The sequence below is a fragment of the Paramacrobiotus metropolitanus genome, unplaced genomic scaffold (genome assembly GCF_019649055.1).
Source record: "Paramacrobiotus metropolitanus isolate TYO unplaced genomic scaffold, Prichtersi_v1.0 Parri_scaffold0000049, whole genome shotgun sequence".
In the NCBI taxonomy this organism is placed as follows: domain Eukaryota; kingdom Metazoa; phylum Tardigrada; class Eutardigrada; order Parachela; family Macrobiotidae; genus Paramacrobiotus; species Paramacrobiotus metropolitanus.
In genome coordinates, this window is record NW_026570269.1 from 988,269 (window position 1) to 1,004,271 (window position 16,003).

At 41.6% G+C, this 16,003-nt stretch overlaps 3 protein-coding genes across 3 annotated transcripts; all 3 read left to right on the forward strand.

The window, feature by feature from the left end:
• The first annotated feature begins 3,622 nt into the window (after positions 1 to 3,622).
• Positions 3,623 to 5,713, forward strand: LOC129591938 (streptavidin-like). The gene is made up of 6 exons (XM_055487829.1): positions 3,623 to 4,011; positions 4,114 to 4,279; positions 4,675 to 4,742; positions 4,815 to 4,854; positions 5,239 to 5,329; positions 5,406 to 5,713. Exons 1-6 carry the CDS (start codon positions 3,919 to 3,921, stop codon positions 5,455 to 5,457), a joined length of 510 nt encoding a protein of 169 aa, XP_055343804.1. The 5' UTR covers positions 3,623 to 3,918; the 3' UTR covers positions 5,458 to 5,713.
• Positions 5,714 to 7,333: 1,620 nt separating this feature from the next.
• Positions 7,334 to 11,562, forward strand: LOC129591937 (nuclear protein localization protein 4 homolog). Its single transcript, XM_055487828.1, has 14 exons — positions 7,334 to 7,477; positions 7,555 to 7,676; positions 7,739 to 7,819; positions 7,877 to 7,998; positions 8,410 to 8,682; positions 8,745 to 8,888; positions 8,945 to 9,068; positions 9,130 to 9,309; positions 9,577 to 9,735; positions 9,860 to 9,986; positions 10,301 to 10,629; positions 10,767 to 10,877; positions 10,960 to 11,077; positions 11,230 to 11,562. Exons 2-14 carry the CDS (start codon positions 7,653 to 7,655, stop codon positions 11,358 to 11,360), a joined length of 1,923 nt encoding a protein of 640 aa, XP_055343803.1. The 5' UTR covers positions 7,334 to 7,477; positions 7,555 to 7,652; the 3' UTR covers positions 11,361 to 11,562.
• Positions 11,563 to 11,750: 188 nt separating this feature from the next.
• LOC129591870 (shematrin-like protein 2) lies at positions 11,751 to 14,453 on the forward strand. The gene is made up of 5 exons (XM_055487718.1): positions 11,751 to 12,954; positions 13,374 to 13,508; positions 13,617 to 14,131; positions 14,192 to 14,314; positions 14,382 to 14,453. Exons 1-5 carry the CDS (start codon positions 11,964 to 11,966, stop codon positions 14,451 to 14,453), a joined length of 1,836 nt encoding a protein of 611 aa, XP_055343693.1. The 5' UTR covers positions 11,751 to 11,963.
• Positions 14,454 to 16,003: the final 1,550 nt, after the last annotated feature.

Here is a 16,003-nt window from a genome sequence, read left to right on the forward strand (position 1 = left end):
ACAGCGAAGGTCCTCTAATAATTAAATTCATTGTAAATTGTAAACTAATTACAAAAAATTGTACGTACGTACGCCAAGCAATGTTTCAAAAAATGTATTAAAGGAATAGAAATATATTTCTACTCCTTTAATACATTTTTTGAAACATTGCTTGGCGTACGCGCAGGTATTGCGGAAATGGTAGACTAGTGATTCACAAGTTCCTCCAGACATCGCACTTCCTCCAAGTTTTCCGTTGGGATTTAATTTTTTAACCCTTCGTAACATCACCCTCCATGCTCTTCTTTCACTGCAAGCAGCATATGGCAGAAGGCCTCAGCGACTCCGATTTTGCAGCCATATTGAACAACTTAAATTTATAAGCCGGCATTTCAGATAATATTATTACTCGCAGGTTGCATTGGTATACATCCTACTCATTGTCAGTAGCGCGTGGGCTGCATGGAAACCAACGACTCGCGACTACTGCTCCGCTTTTGCACTTGCAAAATTCATTTTTTTGAATTGCTACGTACAGAAATTTGTTACATTTTGTAAATTTGCTATATGGTTAATGAACAGTAATATGCGACGAGTTTGCTGAATGCTGAAGTATACTTTTTGTTTAAAGCCTGTGCCGGCAAATTTGTATTTTTGAATGTAGGCTAATATAATGGGATCGTCTGAAATGCGGGCTAGTAATCAAATAATGGTTTAAAATGCGGGCAACATCGTTAAGTATCTAAAAAACCGAATTAATTTTTCCCGCACATCTGTTTTACGCAGACTTAAAATATTGATGATATTAACACGTTTGTCTCGAGTCGATTTGAAATTAATAACGTTCAGAACTTCAGATCATCTTAAATTGCTAGCCGCATAGATCCAGTTCCCAGTTGCACATCTAACTGGGTTTCATATGGTTAGTATTTTTTTACGTACTACAATATAATATTATGCTTTTAATACTGACTATAAAATTTGGATTGGTGTATATATCTATACCGAACTTACTAAATTATTCAACTTTATACTGTCCTTGAAATAATCACAGCAATACGGCTGGTGTCATTCATTCCGCGAATGTTATTTCCGGACTAGCTATTAATTTTTTTATAAACAGTTTGCAGGTATTATAGCACATGTACAAAAGTAACAAAACCGATTACGGCTGTGGCATGTGGAAATACCAATAAATGTAAAGGATCCAGCTACAGCGTGAAACAAGTAGATACGAGGTATAACACGATTGAGTGCGGCTGAGCTTTCCGAACATTAAGATTTTTAATTAAACCAAGATCATCGTGATCAGAAATAAATAAATGCTCAACCTGCTGACCGCTTTGTTTATTCTGGAGGCAAAACTGGAGCTTCCACGGTCGGTTGAAGAAACGGTTGGTTCTGGTAGTTGCACCCGCTGTTTCACTGGGCTGGTCATGTTTTCCTGACCCGCCGAATCAACCGGCACAGCCGACGAAAGTGGCACTCTACTGTTTACAGTCAGCTGTTTGGATGTCTGTGCAAAGGTCACGGTTGTCGTTGTGCTGTCGGTGGTTGTGCTCGGTGGCACATAGGGACACAAGTCCATTAACAATCTTTCGTCCAAATTTTTCTGCACTGCCGATCCGAGAACATTCAAATGGCAGATCGCATCGACTCGACAAAAGTAAACCGTTCCGGACATTTGATCTATGTAGTTTATCCCCTCTCCGGCCCATACTCTCCGGTGGCCGTTGCGCAACCACTCGCTCAACATCCGAAATCCGCCGGCATCGCACGAACAGTTGAGTGCCGACTGAAAAATCCCAAAGCATTCCAAGTTGGTAAGAGAAAAGAACAGATTGGGGTCAAACACGGCCGTAACTGGTAAGTGCTCGAACTGCAATGCCCGTAGATAATGTAAGCCATAAAAACAACCAGCATCCATTGGCATTAATACACTGTCATAACCATTACGCAAGAATGATACATCCAGAATTTCTAAACTGCCCAAATCGGCAAACGGACTATCTTGCTCGTATGCGCACAAGTTTTCCGGAGATATATCCTTTATGGTTAAAGCAATTAGGCGGGAAGCAATAGGCGAAAGTAAATGGCGGTGCAATGGGAAAAATACTTGATTTATATACAAGGAGATATTTTTTTGGCAGTCATGCTGCAAATAAAATGCTAGACTTTGTTGCAAAGCGTCGTACGATGGATTCGTACAAGTAATGGCATGATAATCCCGGAGAGTATTGGCCGAAAACATTGTTTGCAAGATGCACTCTGGCTGCGAAACACTGCCTGGTAGTAGTGCAGCATACTGAGAAGAGCAGAGTAACCTTTCTTCCGGTCTGTGTGTATTATTAGTAAGAATCAGGTGATAATCTTCAATATGATCGCTGTACACATATAAACCGGCATTTCCGCAATACAACCCGATGCAAAATACTAACAGCCGGCATAATTCCATGACAGAAATTTTGGACGCTTTATAACAGATACGTATGATAGTTAATAATTTATATGATCTGGATCATTACGCACGGGCATTGGTTAGGTCATAAAATCCTGCGTGTGCGGACCGGATAAGCGGCATTTGTGGAATACGTTGGCCACGGCTATCTATATACAGCACCATCCAGCTGACATTTTTATTGATGATTTTATGAAGAATGTTATGAAAAACTCGTTTTTGTCAAGCATCATAAAATGTCGAGGGACTCTGTTGGACTAAGAATGATTAGTGTGCACTGTACATTTGACTGTGTAATGTAATTTCTCATCCTACCGTTGCTGCCGTCGACAACATTAACACGCCATTGCTTAGAGCGGACGTGAATGTATACATAAGAGATGTATGGGCATATGCTGCGCATGTCATCTGCGTAGTCGTCACTTTGGTGGAGGAAGGAATTTTTATTCGTACTTGTGCTGTAAACTGACTAAAAATTGTGACGGAGGGATGTCGGAGCAATAAATAAACTATTACAAGTGTAATAATAATTGGCTTGTACTAAATGATCCTTGTACTGTACATGTGCTGAATGATGCACTTTGAAGATATGCGAAACGAAAGCGCTAATATTCTACATGCGCCACTGAATCGCGATACTTGCATCGCCCTAGTGCAATAGATATCTAAATAAATAAAGCTTCTACAAACTAACCAGTAATTGTTTTCTATTGTGTAACGTATGAAGTACTGCAAGTACTTAATAATAATGTTTGATATAATTTTTTATATAACCTAATTATGGTTTGCTTGACTGTCATGAGTACGTGATCATTGTCTAGCAAATTTCCGAAATTTTTTATTATCATTATCATAGAAGAATTCCCATGCGCATTAATTTTTGCTTACTGTTTTTGTCTTATTAGTCATAGTAATTATATCAATCACTGTGAAAGGTGCGGTAAATAATGAATTTAACAATTACAGGTGCAAATTACTCACTGAATAAATTATTCCGAGAACGTTTCCGACGTTCGAAAACACAGTCATTGCCAACCAGTAGAAGTATAACAAATCCCTCCATTGCTGAATGCTATTATCCGTGTACAGAGTACGTATAGCTTGATCCCGATAACATGAACCGATCGCGAAGATAAAAATTGCATTGTGTGTACTGTGTAGTAGCACCAAAGGGGACCATTGAACTACAGTAAACAGTTTCACCGGTTGCTTTTCACCAGTAAACAGTCTAGCGCTAATGATCGGCTGATCTAACATCTTCCGTATTCGCACTATTTAGCTGTACAGTCAAAATTTACCACACAAAATATACAAAAGATTTGTCACATAAAATAGCGCTTCTGGTTTTGAGGGTACTATGGTTTTTGCAATGCGCAAACCCCGAAATCATATTGATATTTCTCTAATTCTAGCATAGAACATCATTATTGTTTTTTTATTGGGTATAGAATTAACAGGGTCCGATTCTCGACTTGTTGGAAATGGATCTTTTTTTACTGTTTATTGCGTTGTCTGTCAGTCTGACCACAATTACGGCACATCAAGAATCAAATTCCCTCAAAGATTTGTTATCCGTAAGCCTGACCTTTCTACATTATTGTTAACAGGTCTGGGATTTACTGTACGTGAAGTAAAATAATTATCTTAATGATAGTTAAATTATACGGAATCTTTAGAGCGGAAAATCGAACCGTGCAACTAACGCCGCTTGTTCAGATATCTCCGGAAACTGGTACAACCAACATGGATCGGAAATAATTTTTACTCCTGGTGCCAAATCTTCACTTTCTGGAACATTTGCTTCCACTGTTAGCCTTTACAAGAACAAAAGGCCCACCGCAGGTAGTAACCGAAGTAAAATTGTTAAAGCATCATCAATAGTGTGCAGCGGAAAGAAGTTCAGTGTAATGACTGCATTAGCCTACATTTGTTACGGTTAGAGCGAAGACGTTTACAAAGTCAAAGTTTGCCCGTGCATAAGCAGTTTAACTAATTAATTTAATAATTAATTAATTTATTTACTACGCATACCACTGTACACAGCACCATCAGGAAAGAAGGTTGTAAATTAGAATATACACAGTAAAATTTATTATGACCTTTTATCATAATGCGAAAAACGCTGGGGTGCATACACGTGGAGGTGGATTAAATGAATGTGCAGTGCGAATTTTGATAAGATATTATTGTGACGTTCGAATTAACTAACTGCAAGCTTAAGCTCGCTTTATATGCAGATCCGGTGAACGGAAAGCTGGTTGGGTATCTCCAAAGGGACGGTTCATTCGGATTTGCCGTCATTTGGGTACCATAATTACGAAATGAGGAGGTAAAAAAAGTTCAGCAAAACCCATATGCACAGTTTTTTATATCGTAGGACAACGCGTCTAACCAGACCACAGCTTATTCCGGAAATTGTAAGTACTTTAAAGTTAAATTTTTGCAGTAGATTTGGTTTTTGGATTAACCAACTTAAACCCTAATTACAATTATGCTTCGACGATCGGCAATGTGTGGTAATTCACCCGGCGATGGCGAAGCAATTGCCCTACAGTAGCCTTAAGCTTACACAAAACTAGGTAGGTATAACATGTACAGTATGCGGCTTTAGATCTGTACTTAGTTGTACAGTGTGCTTTCGCGTATTCGTGTAAAACAGTTTTGTGCACTGTCGACTTAAAACTGAGTTCAAAACTGATGATTGATTATCATGGCGTGCACAAAAAAGTCCGCTATTACAGAAATTTTGGGAATAACACTAGGCGTCTCATAGAACGCCCTAATCTTGAAAAAATGTGTAGGTTATCCTGATGAAAACGGAGAAATCCTTATAGCAGCATGGCATCTTGCTGAAAAACAACATTCCATCGGAGATGCATGGAAAGGTTTTAGGTACACACCACATACAGACGATATTCACTATAAACGGAACTGCTTCACTCTTACATTTCGCTTTTGTGATTTTTAGATCGGGGCAAGATATTTTTACAAGGCGCAAGCGGCTCCACCACTTCAGTTAGTCCTTTGGTAAAACTAAGCGCACCACGGCAGCACACCACGCGAAAAAAGCTGAAGTAACATAAAGACTTCGAGTTTTTAGTGTTTCCTTTTGCTGGTCATTAAGCTATTTTTCAATGGGTGCTGTTCTTATGAAAATCGTAAGCAGCGCCTGCGTTGCAGGTTTGGGCAATGAGTAAAACTCAGTGCAAATCTACGTACGTACGTACGCGAAGGACAATTAGTTTGTAGTAAATTAAAATGCTGGCCACATCGATGTAAAGGTATTATGCACAATTCCAATGGATCAGGTTTGTCTGAAAGGTGCACAATTCTAAGTAGCACTCATTTTGTTGATTTAACGTCAATCGCAACCGCAAGATCGTAAACGAAAATGCCATACAAAAGGTAATGAATCTAATGATTGTTTTATTCCCTTGTCGTACAAGTGAGTGTACAACTTATGACGCAATAATTTAAAACATCGCAATTTTTTTCAATTGTATTGGTTTTTATGTTATTAAAGATCAGGATCTTAATTTTCCAACATTTACCAACCACATTACACCGTACACGGTCAGATGACCCTGACATGGTACCAAATTCGTGTGCATATCATGTACGAAAACTTTATGTTGCGCGCACAAATGGTTTTCACGCCAATATGTATACTAAACGTCTGGGGAGAAATGTCATAAAACAAGGCAAAAAAGTGTTTGGGGGTGCACGAAAGTGAAAGTTTTCATGCAGCCTATACACAAATTTGGCACCACGTACCGGGCCAGTTCCCTTAAATTAGTCTTGCTACAGCTTGCTCCGAATCTTGCTAATTAGTTCTTTAACCGCGCCATTAATTTTGCGCTTTTTATCCCGTGTTTATGCGTTTCTTCCTTGAATTATGCTTTGCCTACTTGCAGTTGCTAACAACTCTTGCGATGACCTTGCGTCACATTACTTAAAAGCGCAATGTGATAATCGTCCATCCCAGCCGTTATCACCCTGTAAACGTTAGCCAGCTTCCGGGCAGCATCACCATCGCCCATGCCAGCCTTTACAAAATAACAGCCGACAGACCGTGGTAAGATGGACTAACCAACTCATCAGAACAGAAGTCATACCGGCGGCTGTTATAAAATTCTGTAGTCGGCAGGTTGCGGTGTGTGCTGCTAATAAGCTAAATAATATTTCCTTGCGCATATTTGTGTGTGAACACAAGCAGGACATCGTTGTGAAGCGAAAAATCTGCTCTATTAACTAGTATTTTTTCAATGAGATAATTGTTACAGTTATACTTTAGTCATGGTTTAAGTTCGTCCTTGCAGAACAGAACGTCTTGTGACGTGTCGCGTGCCTGTGCGCCCTTAAAAGATGCCGCACATCGCGCGTGCCGTCTTAAGTCTCAGATACCGAATGAGCAGTCCCCTCTCATGCCAACGGGATTCTGGGACAGATTCTTCATTCATTCATTATTTTCGAGCGATGATTATTAGAGCATTATTAGAGTTACCGAACAAAGTGGTTTTGCAAATTATTTAAGGCAAATTAATGAGGTGACGGAGTTTCGGTCACAGGGACCTGCGCTTAAAGTAGCAGAAGCAGATGCGTAATAACTGAATATGGAAATATTTTATGAAGACTGATAAAAAAAATCCATCAAAATATAAATACTTAGGTTACGAAGTGACGAAAATGCTACTTCTACTGAAACTACAAGAATTTGAACTAAAAGTAACTTTAATTAGTTTAATACAGTAATTTCACCAACAATGCGGTAACGCTAATGTGCACTGCGCAGCGCAGTTACGTGTACTATTCAGGCCTTGACACTCCAGTTGGCAATTACGTGAAGAATACGTAACAAGTTGATCCGTATTAAATGAATCATGCATGATCTGGCAACTTTCGTTTCACACACATTACGGTTTACTTGGTTTACGGTTTCTTCCAGAAACTCCCAATGATACAGTTTGAAGTTAAAAGCGCCCGCTTGGATAGTAGAGACTAGAAACAGACCATTTATTTGAAGTTTAACAGCCACAGAAGGTATGTAAGCTCAACTTGGACAGCGACAGTATTCCACGAATTCTGAGCCTGCGAGTAATCATCAGTGTGCCTTCCAGTTTCAAATCAGTCCGGGTCTGATCCCGTCGTCAAGGAGTCCTGGCGTACTGGAATCGTAACTGGAAGATCCATCTTCTGCCAGTATTCTTAACAAGACATGGCTTATCGGGAACAGAAGATAGTTAGTGTGCCATGTGCTCTGAATTATTTGAGCTGGTTCGTTATTCGCGTTTTTCTGTGTAGCTGTTACGAGTGCAGTCTCCCGATGGAACCAAACGAATCGAAGTTCCAGAACTGTCCAACTCGGAGTTCCTTCTTCGCTTGGTAAGCCCGCAAAATACTTTCAAAAACGGAGCGTGTATGTATTACGACTACTTCCAGGTTGGGGAAGCGTTCGGTTTGCCCGGAAGTGGTTCCACATGGCGCCTGTTTCGAGATCGCGCGAAAACTCCTCAGTCGCAGATCTTCATGGGTCGCCAAATGCTTCAGCAGCTGGGCTTACGGTGAGTCACTTGGTGAACTTGTCAAGAATGTTTCTCGGTACCAGACATCTAGTGGGATTTTTTACTTGTTTTGGCGAAATGGAATTGGACGCAGATTTTTTGCGAATCTTTTAAGTATAGAGGTATTCATGCTGCACTGCAGTTTTGTTGTTCTTAATTTGGCACTTAATTTATTTCTTATAAGTGTGTAAGAGTTAAACTGGCTGCTAACATTTCCATTTATTTTAAAAAAATCGCATATAGTTTACTACTTACAGATATATAGCTCTATATCCTTTTTTTCGAAGGAAATTGGCTTTTAAATTTTTCAGTGCAGTATTTTTACTGTATTTTTTATCTTACTTTGTAGTATAAAATTATATTTTTTGAACGAATTGGTGGTTATACTCTGTTTGGTTGGATCTGAAATAGGCAAGGCGACATGCTGTACCTGGATTTTCTTCCCGATGCCAAGATGGATGTGAGCAGTGGACTGTCGCCGTTAGAAATTGCCCGTCAGCGAACGGGTTCTAGTTTCTCTTCAGCCTTGGGAGTATCGCCACTGACGAAGGACCGCCTCATTAGTGAAGCGGGTAGTCCGCGTTCGTCGGAGAGCGCGCCGACAGCGGATATTGTGGAGGACGAAGTGGATCAGTTGCTCTGGCAGCAGAGCGGTGCCATTGAACGACCAAAAGACGAGCGCATGTGCGTCGGTCGGATTCTTGTTGGTCTTGATGGGATTGCCCAGCTGATTGTTTTCGTTACAGGTGCAAGCACGGAGCGAGTGGCAAGTGCATTTATTGTATTCCCATTGAGCCGTTTGATGAGGAGTATCTCCAGAGTCGAAATCCACCCATTAAGCACATGTCTTTCCATGCCTATCTAAGGAAATTAACCAGTGGAGCTACCAAGTTGGTTTACAGTGTATATGTTGATGTCCCCAGTTAAAAAATGCAGCAATTTCTAGGGGAAAGTTTGCGGCTTTGAGTGAAGTCTCCTGTCGAATTAAGCCAGGTTGTCCGAGCCATTTACCTTGGCCAGAAGGAATTTGTACTAAATGCCAGCCCAGTGCTTTGACGTTGAATCGTCAGGTGCGTATTATTATTTGTTTGTAGCGCAGCGTGGTTTAAGATTGAGATTTGGCTATTGCAGCGATACCGTCATGTCGATAGTATTATGTTCGAAAACGCGGAATTAGTGGAGAGATTTTTGGATTATTGGCGGCGAACTGGACTGCAACGTGTTGGAATCCTGTATGGAAAATATGAACAGCATAAGGATGTGCCTTTAGGAATTCGAGCCACGGTGGCTGCTGTTTACGAACCACCTCAGGTAAAATTTCTGATTTCCACTAAGCATTTGTAAAAATACCAAAATTAATAATTCGATATTGAGACATTGTTCAGCGTTTATCGGCTTAAATGAGCGTAAAATATATCCTCCATACCCTCTGCTGCTGTCTTTCCATTTCCACTCTTTAACTGCGGAGTCGGATTTGTTGAACTTTGTTCAGATTTTTACAACAATGCACTGCAATCAACTAATCAGTGTATTTCACATAACATTTTTGCCGGCGTTGATGAATAGTAATTTTTTCAGTTGAATTCGGAAAACAGTTTAGAACTTCAGGAGGATCCCAATGGGGAAGTTATAGATTGCGTGGCTGGAAAGATGGGGTTGCGCCGTGTTGGCTGGATTTTTACGGATTTGGTGGCGGAAGATGTGCGCGCCGGAACAGTGAAATTCTTGAGAAATAAGGTGCTCTAACTTGAGAAATAAGGCGCTCTAAATACCTGAATTGAAGTCGGAATGTAATCTGTCGTATTTAATGCTGTTACACGATAATTATATTGTGCGGCCATTGATGACAGTTTTATTGCAGGATACTTATTTCTTAACCGCAGAAGAATGCATTACCGCCGGAACATTACAGTGCCAGAATCCCAACCCCTGTAAGCTGTCTCCAACTGGACAATTTGGATCCAAGTTCGTCACAGTTGTCGTAACAGGTGCGCAAGATTTGACAGCGATATGTACCCTACTGTAGATGAATTACGGATGAGCTGAATAAGTGATGGCTAAATTCTGGTTATTTCGAATCGGTAAATTAACCATAATACCTGTCCCTGTTTTAAACGTTGTGTTGTGACTCAACGTAGTTCTGTTCGTTTTACAGTATGTTATGTAATGTTATGCTGTGTTATATTGTAGCTATAATATTATAATTTGTTATGTTATAGTCACGGTATACATGTATGTTATATTACAGGATGTTACAGTCGTCTCCTTTTTTACGTATTCGTTTTTTATTGATCTTCGCCAGGTGATAATACGAATCATATCCATTTCGAGGGCTACCAGGTGTCGGAGCAGTGTATGTCTCTCGTGCGGGATAACTGTCTCGTGCCCACGTATGATGCGCCGGAATTAGCCTATGTGAAAGAATCTACTAGTCAACAGTATGTCCCGGATGTGTTTTATAAGGAGAAGGACAATTACGGCAATGAGGTGACACGCTTGGCACGCCCGCTGCCTGTTGAGTACCTGATCGTGGATCTACCCGTTTCCATGCCTAAGGAACCCAAATATACCTTCAAGTTGAATGATGGGAAGACGCCATTTCCCGTCGAAAATCGCCTTGATCAGAAACAGGTGGGTCTAAACAAGACGTAGACGAAAATATCAATGTGTATTTGGGGACTTATTTTAATTATGTTAAATAGGTTTGATGATGTTTAATTTTGTAAGAAACAGCTGAAACAAGTTTGAATAAATTATTATGTACATAGGACTTCGCCACGTTGATCAGATATGCATCTCAGTTCCGTTCGTTCTTGGATGTGATTTCCGACTTCCATGTGTTACTTTTTATGGCTACCACGGAGGACATTACGCTGCAGGTAACTTGTATTAATCTCATAAAGAAGCTGCTTCCAGAGATTTAGGATGTGTTGTAATGTTGCTGTTGTTTTGTGTGCGCAGGATGATGAATTAGAGATTCTGGCTGCTGCTGTGATAAATAAGGATGCTTCAGTTGCGAATGATTGGGCCGCCGGAAGTGCATATTGGCAGGCGGTTCAGCGTTTCGTTGTTACTCCAGGTTTGGGCACGAAATACTGCACGAACTTGTAATGACATGAAATTGCAGTTGATTATGGCTGAACTTTTTATGTATTGGTATTCTAGTTTTGTTTTTATTAACTATACTGGAAAAAGTGGACGAATAAATTTGCTTTGGCATATTTTGTGTAGGACAAGAAGCTGCTGGACCTTCGTCGCAGTATAATGGAACGACATCGAATGGTGAATGGATGTGCAGACACTGTACCTTTCTCAACAGCGGAACTGGCGGCACGTGTGAGATGTGTGGACTTCCGCAGTGATGATCGGTGCTTAAAATACAGATGCCTTATAATGTGTCTTGTCTTCTATAATAGTATCCTGGAATCTTTATGCTAGTTCTTTGTATTTTGATACTTTCTGAATTAGATTTATCTTTGTAAAATATAACTACCTCCGTGGAGGTTTATGTTCATGGTTTGATTTTGCTTGCGATTTCAAGAAGATAGATGATGCGTTGAAGAACTGCTTTGCCGTGCAATCATCCGCATCCACTTGGCGTGGTCGTCAGTTTATCAGGTGAAAAGAGCTTTTTGTTACGGTGAAGGTTCAGGTGGTGCGTGGACTAGGTGAGATGGTCTTGGCCTGTGTCCGGTTGCATCCGTCTCATCCAGTAATGTGATATGTGGAACGGCGAACGATGCCAAAGAGCATCGTCGGCTGTGCTGAGATCATCATGGTGGCGTCTTCGCCGTTCAAATAGGATCTCTTTTCGATTTAATATCATTTAGTCGCAAAATCTTGCACATTCATTAGTATATACTAGTGGCCGATAACATAGATCCAGATTTTGTAATATTGTGATCATGCCCCTTTTGGGTGAATGTTTATGAATCTGTAGGTTTCTCAAGATTTCGCATCTAAAAATGGAAATAGTATGTTGCGCTTTTATATTATTTTCGATATTATCAAATTCTGTGATTGCCGACCATTCCGATACCGCAGACGACGATGACCGGCCGTATGACCTTCCGGTACGCACCCCGAAGCCATCGTCGGTCTCCCAGCGCACTAGAAATATGTTCAACACGTTGGGCAATATGCTTGTTGGCAACAAAAAGAGCTCGTCTGCTCCCGCTCCCCCTCTGAATTTCAGTGAGAAGCTGGATGACTATCCTCCTTATCCAGGTGATAATACGGACAGCACCTATTCCGGTGGCAACGGTGCATATTCCAACAGCTACCGACAGTCATTCCAGAAAGTGATATATATTGCTGTACCACTGAATGCTCTAACGGCACTGTTGTCCACTGGTCAGCTAAGCAGTGTAGGATTCGGCAGTATCTTCCCGGCGCTTCCATCGTTCGGTTCCAGAGGTTTCGGGGGATCATCGGCATACGGTAGTGGCAATAGTTTTAGTGGCAGCACGGACTACGGTGGCGGTGTGGGAGTCATTGGGACGGTGGGCGGTAGCAGTGGTTACAACGGTAACGGCGCGGCTGTGATATCTGTGCCGGCAGCCGTACCACCGCCACCTCCACTGGTTGCACCGGTGGGAGGCCTTGGTGGGGGTAACACGTATGCGGGAGGAGGGGGAACTTATGGTGGAGGCGGTGGATACAATGGTAACGGACTTTCAGTTGGACCGGTGCTGACGTTCGGAGGGAATATAGCCGGGCCAGGGACGTACGGTGGTGGAGGCGATTACAACCGGGTAGTTGATTTCGACACCGGCAGTTATGGTGCCGGAGCAGGGGGTTACATTGGAACGACAGGTGGCAGTTACGGTGCTGGTGGAAATTCGTTTGCCACGGGCGGAGGCGCAGGAAACTATGGTGGTGGTGGATTGGCGGTTGTCACGTCGGCAGTGGCACCGCCACCACCCACATTGGTCGCTCCGCCGCCCGTTATTGCCGGTAAAACTGTCAATGTTTTGACATCGTCGTTAGGAAACTAGTAGTTAGCTCTTTCAGTAATTACGGTATCCGGTTTGTTCATAGTAATTGTACTTTTAAACGCTTCGTAGCTTCTACATTGAATAATTACGCCTGTGGTAGGGTTTATATATCAAGAATACAGATTGTAAGCCTGTATCGTAAACAGTGATATATGAGCTTAATTATCTGAAATTAAAGTATATATCTAAAAAATATACCTCTGTATAATATGTCGTACAAAAAGTTATTATTCCCGGCTGCAGTGGTTGGCGATTGAAGCTGGTTATTATTAATCAATTAATGTTCTCGCAACAATTTTCAATTGTTGTGACCGATTAGGAAAACGTGTACTAGTACATTAGTATACGTGACAACTGACAACAGCTTCTCGCGCTTAGGTTCACTTCCTTGTCCTCGCGGTGCTGGCTATTACCGCCATCCAGTAGACTGTAATCGATTCTATCGATGCGTGGACGTGTCGCAGACATTAACCGGAACTGCCTTCAAAGTGTATGAATTTAACTGTCCCGCAGGTATTGCTTGGTACCACCATGTCCAGTTATGTACTATAAATCCAATGATTAATTTTGATGTTTACCACATTGCGTGTTACATGCATGATGCATCTGTACTTTCAACAGGTACCGTATATTCCATTATGGTATGGGTTTGCGTATGGCCGTATCAACGAGAAGCCGGCACATGCTACGTCGCAGCACCTCTTCCACTTCCGGTGCCGGCGGTGCCCGTTGCAATCCCCGGTCCAGTGGGCATTGGTCACGGAGCGGGATATAACGGTGCCAGTTATTCCGGTGGCGCTTATGGTGGCGGTGGTGGTAGTTACGGAGGTGGTGGTGGTAACTACGGTGGGGGTGGTGGGAATTACGGCGGCACCGGTGGTGGCTACAATGGGGGTGGTGGTGGGAGCTATGGTGGCAGTAGTAGCGGGTACAGTGTGGGCGCGGTCCTTGGGAGCGGAACTTATGCGTCATCCGCCGGTTCATACGGCTCGTCATACAACGACGACGATCGCAATAAGAATTTGGATATCGATTTCAACGGAGATGAGTTTACCACCAGAAAGCCAAGGAAAAAAGTTTTGGCTATCACAGGAGGGGAAGATACAGCCACCTTTAGACCCCGCTGCTTGGGTGTGGTAAGTCGGGAGATAATAATTCGACGACGTGATTATATATTTTGCGTTGTTGTGGCTTAGGGCTTTTTTGCGCACCCTTTTGACTGCACTCAGTTTGCTCAGTGCTGGAAATCGACCAGCGGGGATATCACTGGTTACTATTTTAAATGTCCACCAAAAACAGTTTTTAATCCGCGAGTACCGGTGAGCAGGAAAGGTGATCTTTTTACCAGTTACAAGAAAAAATTCAGGTTCTCTTGCATTTTTTTAGGTTTGCGATGATGCAACCAATATGCCGGATTTGACCACCAGCTGTCTGCAGAAGCTTTTAAAAAGCCAATGATTTTACTTGTTAAATGTATAGTGATACTATTTACTGGCGTGAGCAATGCGCGTGCAATTGTAGAGTTAGTAATTTCCGCCGGATGGAAATTCTCTCTTCTTTCCTTTTTCTTGGAACTGCACAAATACTGACCGAAAATTGAATGCAGGAAAAAAATGCAGAAACTGTAGCCAGAATCACGCACACAAAACTACTTTTTACATCAGCTTTTTTATGTTATTTCTGCATTCAAACAATCTTTTTGTACCAGCATAAGCAAACGAATCTGAATAGACCAATTATTCTATTCGAAATTTCACTACTTCTGCATAATTTTCTACAAAATAGCAGGGCTAATTAATTACGCTACGTCTAAACGTGTTTAAAAACTCTGTTTTTTAACAAAGTTGTTTTCTTAAGAGCCATCTATCAGTTACGTATTCTTTGCCATTCTGCTTAAAGTTACGCGTTTATAAAGCCCTTGCTTGACACTAGTGTCGGGATTGCTTGATACCGTATTTATCGAATTAGAAGCCCAGGGTTACAAATATACAAATGACCCACGGGGTGGGCTCCAATTACGGGCATGGGCTTGTATTTAGGGGGGGCTTCAATTTTTCAAACCAGCTTTTTGGCATTTTTTAATATGGGGTTTACGGTATTTAATTAAGCCCATGGGCCTCTATTTCGGGGGGGGCTTATAACTTTCAAACGGCCTTAGGGGTGGGCTCTAATTACGGGGGGGGGCTTGTATTTTGGGGGGGGGCTTCAAATTCGATAATTACGGTAACTTATAACCATCGGTTACAGCTCCACAGGGGTTTCCACAGTCTAGTTTAATATGGTCCCTGTTTACCATCGGCAAAGGTAGACCGATTGGAATTGGCACATGAAGCAAACTCGATTATTCTCTATTGAAAGAGGAGGAAACAGGCAGAGACAGCTTGACGTACCCGTATAATTACTGGTGGACAGATTCCCGGTAAACATAACTAATCTGTGCAAATATTTCTTAGTAACAACATTGTAATAATAAAAGGACAGAAATAAGAATTTCGCTTAAATTGACACTAAATGTACACAGAAGACTGTGAAGATATTAGTCCTTAATATCGCTGACTTTAGGCAAAGTCAACTGCGCACAATCACCTTTGGAATAAGACAGCAGGTAATCATAATGCCCTTTTTCTGCTTACAGCTTAGGACAAAATGGTCACATACCCACCCAAAATTTAATAACAAAACCAAACAGAGTACGACAGAAAAACAACCACTGCGCACAAATAAATCTCCATTGACTCGTATACTAACTCTACCACCGCAACAGGTGCAAATCACAGTATCACATTTTAGTACTTGCGGCGTGCCCCGCCATTATAGAGACACGCGTTTAGGCGATTTTTCATGGAACGAATCGCAATATTCTGGAGTGCACACTTCTTCCCAAGCATCTTTTATCAGAGGTTCTAGTTCTCTTAAATTTTTCGGGAATTTCTGCGCCATAACGTCTTTCATTTGTCCCCACACATTTTCGATCGGATTCAAGTCAGGCGATCTTGCTGGCCACGGCA